The 12,773-nt window shown below is 41.9% G+C and overlaps 1 protein-coding gene and 1 long non-coding RNA gene across 5 annotated transcripts in view; one reads left to right on the plus strand and one right to left on the minus strand.

The window, feature by feature from the left end:
* The window catches only part of LOC117960329, a 14,001-nt gene extending 7,885 nt beyond the window's left edge, over window positions 1–6,116 (plus strand). Inside the window, exons 2-3 of the long non-coding RNA XR_004660118.1 lie at window positions 1,507–1,512; window positions 6,011–6,116. This is a non-coding gene — a long non-coding RNA (uncharacterized LOC117960329). The remainder of the gene's footprint in view (window positions 1–1,506; window positions 1,513–6,010) is intronic.
* atrnl1a (attractin-like 1a) overlaps window positions 1–12,773 on the minus strand; it is a 250,037-nt gene that overhangs the window by 192,915 nt on the left and 44,349 nt on the right. For 3 of the 4 annotated variants that reach the window (XM_034898108.1, XM_034898107.1, XM_034898109.1), the window contains exons 8-10: window positions 11,893–12,139; window positions 6,210–6,393; window positions 2,679–2,833 (exon numbers count right to left, since the gene is read on the minus strand). In XM_034898108.1, the coding sequence (XP_034753999.1) occupies window positions 2,679–2,833; window positions 6,210–6,393; window positions 11,893–12,139 (586 nt within the window). Of the gene's footprint in view, window positions 1–2,678; window positions 2,834–4,686; window positions 4,723–6,209; window positions 6,394–11,892; window positions 12,140–12,773 lie in introns of those variants that run through there. The other variant, XM_034898111.1, reaches the window with a different exon arrangement.

The following is a 12,773-nucleotide window of genomic DNA, read 5'->3' on the forward strand; positions in this document are numbered from 1 at the left end:
TTGGAATCCAATCGCGGGCCGGAACGAACGGCTTGGCGGGCCACATTCGGCCCGCGGGCCGCCAGTTGATGATCACTGTTTCAAGTTTTTTTTTGTCCCTTTTTTCAATGTTTATCACTTTTTTTTGCTTTAACACTAACTTTTTAACGTTATTTTTGTAATTTATGCTCAATAAACTTCACTTATAGGAAATTATATCTAATGTTTTGAGACGTTGAAAAAGTTGATCCAATCTTTACAGGTAATATCAATGATTACTATCATTGTATTTTGGGTGTTTTATTCAATGTTTTACCATTTGAAAAATTGCAATGTTTCAAAACACTATCCTGACTAAAGTTTGACATACACCAGTCTGTGATCCACCCAACGTCCTCTGATCTTAACTATAAGTCACAAGTTCAGCTTTTATTATAAAAAAAAATGAGGTACAATGTCATATAAATTTTGGTTTATTGACCAAGAATTTAAAAAAAAAAGAGTTTGGATAAAAATGTCAGGAAAGACCCCATTTTAAGTTAGTTTTCATTTTTTGACCTGGAAGGATAAAAAGCTTGTGGTCGACAGGAAAACAACACGCAGCTCGTACAAAAAACTAACATATGCAAATGATTTTTGCCGGAGCGTGCTTCCTGTTCAGACTGTGTATTTGCCCTAAATGTCTCCTGCTACCTCCCTTTGCCTTCTTTCCTTTCCCTTTTCTCTCCCTCCTGGGTCTCTGCGCTGCGATGAAGAGGTGGCTAGTGGACAGTAGGGTTGTGCCGATCTGCAATTAAGAGCAGTAGTGAATAAATAATGATATTCTGTATTTGTGCAGAGTTGAGGGACATGTAAATACAGACGTTTATTACGACTCAACTTCTCTAAGTCAGGGACACTTAGTAAACAAATGTTTTATTGCTTATTATGTTTGATTTAGCCTTTTATTCACAAGCTTATTACCTGCTTTACCCTAGCATACCTTTATTGCTTTCAGGTGAGTCTCTTCCACAGTAGTCCGTGTTTCTTTTTCTCTCCCTAAATCCCTCCTTCATTAACCTGTTATTTCTCTCCCGCTCTGTGTAAATCCCTCTCTCCTTCCTTAATGCAGTGCACACTTATTTCTTCTTATCGCTGCTAAGACCTTCATTGCTTTATCTCAGCATCTGCTCCGGTGCTGCAGGAAATTCCGCCGGATGCATGTCTTTTTCGCCGGATGTCTGTTACCTTCCTGTCTCACTGTGTTGGAATTTTAACCTCTGGTGGATTTCTGAGGACTGTGGTTACCTTGTCCTGAAATAGATCTCTGCAGGGTAAATCCAGACAGCTATAGCTAGAATTATATTATATTATATATTAGAATTATGTCCATTATAAGTTTTCTGTTGCACGACTTAAACAACTTTTTAACGGATCCGCGCTATGGAGGATGATCTGGCAATGGGAGAGAGGTGGGTAAGGAGAGTGATGGCCTCTGGGAAAGATCTGTTCACGTGTCTGCTGGTAACTTCACCACAATGTGACAAGGACATGGTAACTTCACCCACTGAGCTTCTGCGGAACCGCCTGCCTCCACTCTCTATGCTTCTCTTTGTCCTCGTCCATCTCTCTTTCCCACTCTGCACCACTTCTCCATGCTTATACATCCATCTTAAGTTTTTTTTTCCCCTCCTTCTGTTTTCATTCTTGTTGATCTCTCTGCTCCCCGTTGTTTCTCTCCTGTGAAGAGATGCTGTAGTCCTCCTCTTCCTCTCCCAAAGCTCGCTTCCATTCTTCCATTTCACCATCCCTGTCGAGGGATGGAAATATCCTCATGCCATCTGGTCTATGGTGCGACTGGGTAGCCTGTAATGAGATTCTTAATCATCCACACTCTCAACCTATCCTACAGCCTCTCCTTTGCAAACTCTTCTTCTTTTAGGGTTTTTTGTGTCATTGTTTTTTTGGCCCGGTTACAGAAAGCTTTTCCTCTTCCTTTGACCCAGTCTTCATTCAGCATGGTATCATCAAGGTTTTTCGGGTGTTTAGTTAAACTGTATTTCACGCTAGGAAGGTTAAACTTTGCAATGAGTCCGCGCTTCACCTGCATGCCGAGTCCAAAAGTCCATTACACTGCTGTAGGCTACATTAAGCATCACTGACAATTAATTAATCAATAGAAGGTATCTTAAAATAGAAAACATTACATTTTTATTTGTAGACGCTGCTTTATGGTCACTAAACCTCATTTATAGGAAATTATACCTAACGTTACTATTTCAAAACCACTTCAATTAGTTTATCAAATGCTTTAAAATTGAAAACACCCCTCAAAATGAATGAAAGTAGGGATTTGTACTTTGTTATAGGACAACGGGTCAATTTGACCTGAGGACGACATGAGGGTTAAAAACATTGGGGTTCATCTGTGAGGAATAAAGGTCTTAGGATGGCACTCCATTGCATGTTTTCTTCTCAAGCTTTAAAAAACATCATTAATTGAAACACTTGATTGAGATGTCATCAACCATAAGGTTAACCGGAGTCACAACCTCAGCTGGGTCACCCTGTGTTACTCCTTTCCCGTCATGTTTGGGTGTAAGGAAGTAGTTGGTAACTAATAGTACCATCTGCTACAAGATATACTGTAGTCCGAGCCACGGTGTATGTGTGTGATTTTAAGACTTACCAATATTGATTACTTGATTTTAGATCCTTACCTATATCGTATGCCAGGAAGTCAGCAGAGAAGCACTTGGCTCCGTTACTGAGTGACGTGTCGTTGTGGGTGTTTCCCCCAAAAACCAGCACTGTGCCGCTCAGAAGCACCGCAGAGTGGAGGTACCGCGCTACGCCACTCTCCGCGAGGATCAGCCTGCGCACACACACACACACACACACATAAACACACAGAGAAAAGAGTGCACGTCAGCATGAGACATATTAGGAAAGTGTTAATTTGTCAGTAATGTGAGTGTTTGGCTGTGTGTGTGTGCGCCATGTCATTGATGGCGTCTGTCTGGGCGTGTGACCTGGCCTGTGGTGACTGCCCTTCATACCAACTGTTCTTTTATGAGACACACACACACACACACGTTGTTGGAGGTCTCAGTTGGTTGTGTGTGAGGTCAAAGGTCGCATATTAAGGACCAACTGTGTGGGCTATCTGTGGCCTCTTCACTTACTGCAGCAACTTTCCACCAGAGACTTTGGATATTTGAGTTCTTAAAGGAACACACTGAGCCTCATCACTAATGAACACACAGACATCGTGAGTGAGATAAATAAATAATGCTCATCTTCTAGTTTAGTTTCTAGAGGTCTAACTCACGCTAAAAAAAACATCACAAAACTACTGTGTTCATGTTATCCTGGGAAATAAAAGCAAGCTCAAAAGAAGTACGCTGGGATTTGAAGCAATTCAAACACAGCGGATCTATGGAATTGCAACTCCCGGCCCGTCACGGGATGCCTTCTGGCCAAAAAAGATTTTTCTAATAGACTTACACCGCGATAGACATGTCTGCAATCAGTGGGTAAATTTGTTTGATAGTCCCACCCCCTGCAAAATCACTCTTTATCATTAAAATTGGATCTGCTTGCTGGGACACATCTGGAAAGTCTAGAGCTGCTTGATCAAATCATTCAATCCCTACTCAAGTTAGCAGTACCTGTTTGGAGAGAGCTAAAAGAAATGAAAAAGGATAAGGACTAAATATTTTTTAACATTAATTAACATAAGTCAAATACATTTTTTTGAAAATCATTGGGGGTATCTGTAGTACATAAAAATGTTGCAACCCTTGCTAAAAATACTGCTGGTTCTGTGCAGTCGGCCCTACAAATCTGATGCCTGCAGTGTACACAGGAGCATCAAATGAACTTTTCCTTTCAATTGATTCACCTTCAAATGAAGTCAATTATCTCTTTAAATGCGTTTTCCCCCTTGAGGAGAACTATGGACCCTGATCCCAGACCAGTTGGGAACCACCACCATAGAGATGTCCTGTACAGGACTCTACCCTGCCCTGGTAGACTTTGCCAGGAGGGTTCTGCTGACAGAGAGGAAGTTATGGTCTTTACATTAGGCCGTAGCTGTGTAGAATAGCTGGAATACCCACACGTGTGTCCGTCTGAGAATTTTCAAAAGTCCATCGGCTAAAGTGACACCTGACACCAAACACAAATTCCATCATGAAAGTGAGATGAGCACATGTGAGCATATGCTTATGAAGAGGAGGGACTGAAGGAGCCGAGCGTCTTCTTTCACCCATCCATCTGCCTGGGGTCAGCTGAGGTCAGACCTCCTGGCGGATCCTTCCACTCTCATCCCTCCTCAGCTCATTCTGACACAACCACACCGTCTATCTTTGCACGGTTGCATTACACAACAGCTGCATGAAACATTGTTTTTAATTATTTATTCAAGTTTTGATTAACTGATAGTGTGCTCACCTCTGTAAGAGTAAGACTGGTGCAGGAAATTACGTGCACTCATTCTCAAACTGTCGAACATGGGTGGTGACGGCACAGTGTGGGTGGTGATGGTGCAGTAGATATGACACAGGCTTTTGCTGTGGGGGATCTGGGATCAATTCCCACTGTGATACAGCCAATGTGTCCCTGAGGAAGACACTTAACCCTTAGTTGCTCCAGAGTCATGCAGCCTTTGACATATAAAGCAATCGTGTCGCTTTGGATAAAAGTGTCACTTAAAGGACATGTAATGGTGGTTTGCGAGCTCCCTCAAGTGGTATCTCTGATCTAGTATTTAAAAACAATACTACAACCTTTCCAATAATACTTTACCTACGATCGGTTAAAAGTCATTTAAAATGTTTAAGTGCTTCAATATGAGCTTGCTAATAGTTCCGTTTAGTGCACGTGCAACCATAGTTAGACAAGAGCTGAGATGCAAGATATTAAGCAGAGGTAAAATGAATGGTTAAAAAAGGGTGGCTCCAAACAGCAACTATTAGGAAGAGGAGTGTGGATGAGGAGGAAAATATTGTAAACAGCCCAGCTGAAAGTGTAGTGGACAAGCTGGTGCACGTCGCTACTGAAGCAGCGGTGGTTGAAGTCTCCACAGTGCATGCTAGCAGCAAACGAAGCAGAGCAGTAAGGAGATATGTAAATTATATACAAATTTGGGTTCAGATGGAGCAGGATTTAGGAGGTACAGCCTCGCTGGAGCTGTTAACAATCAATCATGCTTTCTTTTTTTCCCTTTGGTAGTGACAGTGGATAGACAGGAAGGTGGGAGAGAGATGGGGGATGACACGCAGCGAGGGCCACAGGTCGGACTCAAACCCGGTCCACTGCAAAGGACTCAGCCTGGGGGAGATAAAGGAGGCCCAATATTTTTTCTACTGGCCGTAGCTGACTATAAATAATAAATAATGTATCCCTTATTAGTCCCACAAGGGGAAATTACAATTTACACTTTGTTGTTATTACACACAGGCCTGAATTACACACATGCTCAATACCTATCAATGCACTAATTGGAGAGGTGTCAGAGTGTGTGTGTGTGTGTGTGTGTGGGGGAGGGGCGGCTGCCCGTGGAAAGGCACCCAGAGCAGTTGGGAGTCCGGTGCCTTGCTCAAGAACACCTTGGTGAACTAGCACCTCTCCAGCTACCCGTTCACCACCATACTTTGTTCCATTGGTGGACTCAAACCCGTACCTCCGGTTCCCAACCCAACTCCCATTGGACTGGGCGCCTGCCACACGTAGTTGGTAATAGTTTCTGAATGGGCATGTTGTGTAAAAGGTTTGAGAAAAACGGACATAGTGCATGCTAAATAATTAAAAATAGAGCAGATGGATGTCTGAATGAAGGAACAAGTCCTCAGCATGTGTATAGGTGATTACTAACAAACAGAGTGTAAATTGTAATTTCCCCAATGGGGATCAATAAACAGTATAAATTATAAACTAGTAATGCTCATCAAAATAAAGGATGGATGTATTTAGACAATGAGATAGATAAATAATAGATTATTTTTGGGGCATTTTCGCCTTAATTTGATAGGACAGCTAGAGGAGAAAGCAGGAAATAGTCACAGATCAGATTCAAACCCTGGATCACTGCATCAAGGCATAAACCTCTCAGTATATGTGCGCCGGCTCAACCACTGAGCCAACCTGGCCACATGGTCTGCAAACTTAATGGAAAAGGTACCGGTATATTTCTGCCAGGACCCTATCAGATTGTTTTGTGACAGGGTAACATCATTGTGTGCTCTCACCATGTTTTGGTGTGGACGTGGTATCGGTACATGTGGTCCACCAGGCCGTATTTGTTGTTGCTCAGCGCCTTGTATCCGCCGTGGACAAACACGCAGCCGCTGGCCTCGTCGTAGACGCTGCTGTGGCCGTACCCGCCCTGGACCACGGCCCCTTCGGCAGACACGACCTGCCACGAGTTAGACCCTGAGACACAAAGAGCAGACAGGCGTCTGATTAATCCGAATCACAAAAGAAAATAAATATATATATAATATATATATATATATATATATATATATATATATATATATATATATATATACATACATACACACACACACACACACACAATATATAACAATAACATTTGATTGTCTTTTTTGCATAAGGAAAATACACAACAGAAAGTCGATGACTTAAAAGTTTTTCGATGCTTTGGCAGGTTTGGCTTCCCACGTCCGTGCCAAAAAGCAACACACTTCTAATTCTGGAGATGAGATAGAGCGAGGGGAAGAGAAAAGAAGAAAGGCGAGAGGGAGTGAGCCAAACCGTAAGAGGGGCCAGAGGAAATTAGACTGAATTCAAAAGCGACCCTTTATTAGACCAGTGTGATGCATACCGATGAATTCAGTTGAGTAGAAATCTTATTAAAAACAGGCGGGCATTAGGTCATCCGAGCACCTCCCACTAAAGAAAAAACAACACAGCAGACAAAGCCTTAGAAGGACGAGGAACTTCAAAGGCCTGAAAAAACATGGCGTCATCCAAATGGGTAAATCCCCGAGAGCACTAGTAGTACTAAGAGCAGTAGGAGACAAAGTGAGAAACTAAAACACAAAATAAACCAGAAAGCACTCAGACAGGGAATTTCACCACACAACCCTCTGAATTAGTGTTGAGAATCTGCATCTGAATGCCCCCACTGGCTGAGGAGGGTTAGGATTACACCTGTAGGAATAATTTAATTTAATTTAATTTATACTTTTTATTGATCCCCTGTGGGGAAATTGCAATTTACATTCTGTTTGTTAGAAATCACTACACACAGGCCTGGAATACACGCACACACACACACACACACACACACACACACACACACACACACGATCCGGTCCTGTTCATGCACAAACTGAGAGATGTCAGAGTGAGTGGTTTTGGGTTTTGGGGGGTGGGGGGTACGGTGCCTTGCTCAAGAGCACCTTGGCAATGCCCAGGAAGTGAACTGCCATCTCTCCAGCTACCAATCCAAACTCTGTACTTTGGTCCTTGAACCATGCGACCTGCCACTGCTCCCCGAGTAGCTTTAACATAAAAAACAAACAACTTTTGCTTTGTTTACAGCGTGCATTCACACTGCTCTGGCGTTTCAGAGACAACTGAAAACACTCCTGGCCCGTTTTGGTTTGGAATCTGCGGGGTTGTGTTGCCGTGTCAACGGCCACAAACGGAGACCGTTGGCAACACCGACACTGATGCCAATGTTTCGCTGCTTGAACGGGTCACAACGTCCCTGAGACTAAGCTACTAACGTTACCTTGGCAACTGTCAACAACAGGCGGAGTATACATGCTTCCTCCTGTTTGTGCCCAATATAAGATGTGAGATTAGATCTTCTACTGGAGATAAAAAACACACAGAGATCACTGTTGGCTCAAAACTCTGCTTAGCCTACATGTAAAAACCAAAACATAGCAATGTAAATGAAGCCTGAGACGCACTGTGAAAGATTTCAAAAGACTCAGACCCCAGTTTCTCAACTTACTGCCGTTTCAATGTATTATGTATTATGCTGTGTAATAAATTCCATTCAGCTTTCCAGGATCACTACCATTTAATATCTGCCCTCGTTTAAACAAGTTACACCATTGATGAGAGACTGGATGACATGTGTAGATGTGTTGAAAAAGTAATGCTAATAAACATTATGCTCATTTTCAGGTTCATAATTGTATATAGAGTTTGTACCAGAATAGATTTACATTGATCTCATAAAAAAAAAAGACATCTCACTTTTGTTCCACCCAGGTAAGGACTACTAGCCAGTCAGAAGCAGAGTATGAGGCCCTGACAGTACCTAGGTAAGGACTACTAGCCAGTCAGAAGCAGAGTATGAGGGCCCTGACAGTACCTAGGTAAGGACTACTAGCCAGTCAGAAGCAGAGTATGAGGGCCCTGACAGTACCTAGGTAAGGACTACTAGCCAGTCAGAAGCAGAGTATGAGGGCCCTGACAGTACCTAGGTAAGGACTACTAGCCAGTCAGAAGCAGAGTATGAGGGCCCTGACAGTACCTAGGTAAGGACTACTAGCCAGTCAGAAGCAGAGTATGAGGGCCCTGACAGTACCTAGGTAAGGACTACTAGCCAGTCAGGAGCAGAGTATGAGGGCCCTGACAGTACCTAGGTAAGGACTACTAGCCAGTCAGAAGCTGAGTATGAGCACTTTAATTGGCAAACATCAAAAACTCTTGGCCGATCTACAAGTGCCCAGAGAGAAATGATGTAAAGAAGAACAAGAAAGAACGTGAGAAACTGCAATAGAAAGAGGGACAACTGTAAAGAGACGACAAGAAGGTAGAAGGTCTTCAACTCTTATCTTATCTCCGGCAGCTAATTGCTGTGAACCTGTCTCTCTGAGCGGCCATTAAATCCTTTTATCTCATAATTTACACTCTGCTTCTTCTCCCTTCTGCTCATTTCCAGGTTGCACTGACTCATGGTTGCTCGCCCTCCGAAGCCTAATGATGCTCAGCGCAGACTTATGCTATGACATTGTCAGAGAGAGGGGGAAGGGATAGAGGTGGGTGAAGATGAAAGTGATGGAAGGAAATGGAAAAAGGTGAGGGAGAGGAGCAGGAGATGATGGGGGACCGAAGGGGGAGCAAGGACAGAGGGGGGACAGAAACTGAGGCCTAGAGGAGGAGAGGAAAAAGATGGGGGGGAAAAAGAAAGGGGATGAGAGAGTGTAGAAAAACAGAGAGAAAGGGGAAGGAAGAAAGAGAGAAAAACAGAAAAACAGGGAGGAAGGAGAGTGAGGGAATGCATTGGATTCATTAATCATCTCCTAGACACTGCGGCCTGGGTGCCACCTCTTCTTAATGACCACACTGTGTGTGTGTGTGTGTGTGTGTGTGTGTGTGTGTGTGTGTATGCGCTTTTGTTGTGTAGCTGCACACATGTTTGTCTATCGGTCTGTGCTGCAATTTTGACTTGGTTTCCAACGTGGTGTGACACTGCCACCTACTGGCTCATCAGGGAAACAGAGCAAACGTCCAAAAGAACATTAAATGGCCAGAAGTATGAGGACAATTCTGAATGAAGATTATTGTTTTGATATCAAAAGCTCAAACAGACAGAAGTTCAGCCTCTGGTCTAAGAGAGCTGGACAACAAACCATATTAAAACACAACAACACACATGGAGTTTAGCTCTTCTCTGGGTTCTGTGTATTGCTCACATTCTCTACACGGTGGATGTCTGCCATTGTTCAACGCATTCTCATGAACTCGTTCGTACCATTTAAGGGCTCGCCGAATGGACTAGTGCAATATCCTAATATTTGTTAAAGGTAAAATATGTGGCAAAGTATTGTGGTGCTGCAGAGACGTCCCAGGCCTATAAATCCTATCCTAAAGACTAGTACACTTGGTACAGAACCTCACCAAAAAGACACTGTAATCTTTTTTTATTTCAGTTTTCTTTCGTGAAAATGAGAATAATGATGCAAAAGTGGTCATTCCTTTTCATGTTAATGAATTAAAATGCAGTATCAGTGAAAAAGAATCGCAATTTTGGTTTCAACATTGGTTGAGATCTGCACTTTTAAGCAATCAAAACACTTCATTTTCTGCAATCAGGTGAACATTTCTTCAACAATTTGTGCCTTTTCTGAATCGATCTATGGTGGAAACATCTTTATTTATGTAAATGGAAGCGTGCAATTACGCCTATGGGACACTGTAATGTTAAAAGAGGAAAGGGCCTTCCCCAAACTGTTGCAATAAAGTTGGCTAAAGACTATTGACTAAAATATCACATATGCTGTGGTATTAAGACTTCCCTTCATTGGAAATCATGGTCCTCCACCAAACCACACCAAATAGCCCCAAAACCAAAAGTATGTGAACGGGGTGAAAGAAGAAAAAAAGGATTGAGCATTAACAACCGGTTCCAACTCGGAAAACAAGAACATTTGAAAAGTCATCTTTACCCTGCTTGACAGAGAACATTAATGCCAGGATTAGAAAGTTATGCAACAGTATTCTACAGAAAAAAAAGTTTGGATTGCCAACTCTTTTTTTTTTTTCTTGAGTTTTTTTGTACCCAGTGAGCTACTGAATGCTTCTTAGCAGGACTTTGCTGTAAGAGGGGGCTCTGCCTTGACATAAAGAAGCTCCACCCAGTATGGCTCTGAGACCAGACAATATAGTTCCTTTCATGTCGAGTTTTAGGAGCAATGTGTTAAAGGCGTGAAGCGCATGTTCATTCTGATATCCGACATACAAAAGAAGAGGCTGAACCTCCAGGATCTGAGTGACTGATGGAAGTGTGTGGGACTGATCTTGGTGTTTTTCTGGTACTGGTTTGTGTGTTTCATGCAGCTGGGTGGGTTCCTCCCAAAATTGGAAGTTGAAATCTTTCACTTGAGAATGTCAACAGCAGAAAGAAAGAATGATTATTGTTCATTTCATTCTTTTACTAATAATTCACCTGAATATTTTATGTTCGTACAGTTCCGCTGACGTAGACTACATCATATGTTTCACGAGCGAGAGCATAAAATACCGAAATACGTGTGATGTTCTTCTTTACACATGAAATAAATGTCAGACTGTCTCACTGATATGTGATGCACATTGTTTTATAGAAAACAATTTGCTTATAGAAATTTCTCATGATGGATTGTCTTTTGAAGTGTAACATATGCTTGTGTTAAAGATCCCATGACATGGGGCTCTTTGAATATACAATGTGCTCTTTTATATAGACCTTAGTGGTCCCCTAATACTGTATCTGAAGTCTCTTTTATATAGACCTTAGTGGTCCCCTAATACTGTATCTGAAGTCTCTTTTATATAGACCTTAGTGGTCCCCTAATACTGTATCTGAAGTCTCTTTTACAGAATTACAGCGACTGGAGCCAGTCCCACAATGAGCTTTCATTAGTATTAACGTTAAAAAAAAACTCATAAAGTAAAATTGTCATGCCATGGGACCTTTAAAGAAAGAAAAGAAGATCGCAATACTCAATACTATCAAATTGCAATATTTCTAAAATTGCAAATTGCTATGTATACGGAACTTTTTGCACAGTCATCAACTTCTTTGCTTATCCTGCACCAAACCATTCAGCCTCTTTTATTATTGTTAAGCAAATATGGTGTGTATCTTGTTTTATGTTGAAATTTCTTTTACATTTCCTTTTAATATGTTTATGTATGCAGCATCCACCAAAGCATATTCCTTATAATGGTTACTTACTTAATGAGTCCCTTACGGAATAAGTCCCTTTTCTGATTCTGAAGCCAATCAATCGTTTAAAAAATAGCAATTATGACAGTGAATCTGACTGAACATAGCCTTTGGAAAATGTTGACAGCTTCAAGAGTCCTTGTGTTGGACTTCCATCAATAAAAAGCAATTAAACCATAGACAAAGGGGGGGGGGGGGCAGTCGATGCCAGCAGGGTCAGCAGGTGCACTTACTGATGTTGTACTCCTGAACTTTGTTGCTGTAGCTGTAGACCGGCGAGTAGCCAAAGAAGATCAGCATGACGGGCCCGCCGTCGGCCAGCTCCACCACGTGGGCCGTGTGCCCCTCCAGGGCGTAGGGAGGAGGCGGGGCTGGTTTCCGTGGTGACCAGGTGCGTCTGGGGATGTTGAACACCCACAGCTCGTCCGTGACGTTGGCCGATTTCGCCTCCAGCTTCCCACCAAACATGTAGATTTCGTCCTACACGAGGAAAGAAAAGACGGACGGAGGGACGTTTGATTGTAATTTTTAACGGGTCAAATGAGCTGCAACAATATTTTATAATAGTTAACTAAAGCTGTTGGAATTCAGAGTTTTATTGTTGTACTTTAATGCCTCACTCAACTTTTATTGACAGTGTGCGTTAACCCTTGAGTTTTCTTCCGCCAAAATTGAAAATCAACACTTTTGTTGATGCTTTTTATCAATGTTTTTACCTTTTTCTTACGTTTTTGTAAATTTTTTCAACACTTAAGACGCTTTATTTCAATGTTTGTCACTTTTTTGATGTTTAATACTACGTAACACTAACTTACTAACTTTAGATTTAAAGTTGTTTTTGAATTTATGGTCATTAAACCTAATTTATAGGAAATTAGACCTAATGTTGGAGTTAGAAAAGCAGAACTTGGGAATTATTGAGACTAAAATTAAAGGAATGGAGTATGTCAACTTTTACTCAATACTATTTCAAAACCACTTCAAGTTTTTTTCAAACGCTATGAAATTGAAAAAGAAACCCCCTAATTAATGAAAGTAGAGATTTGTACTTGGCAAGGAGTGTTGTGTGGAACAAATCATGTTATTTGGGGGAATAAAAAGAACATTGATATAG

Source organism: Etheostoma cragini, chromosome 17 (assembly GCF_013103735.1).
Source record: "Etheostoma cragini isolate CJK2018 chromosome 17, CSU_Ecrag_1.0, whole genome shotgun sequence".
Classification (NCBI taxonomy): Eukaryota; Metazoa; Chordata; class Actinopteri; order Perciformes; family Percidae; genus Etheostoma; species Etheostoma cragini.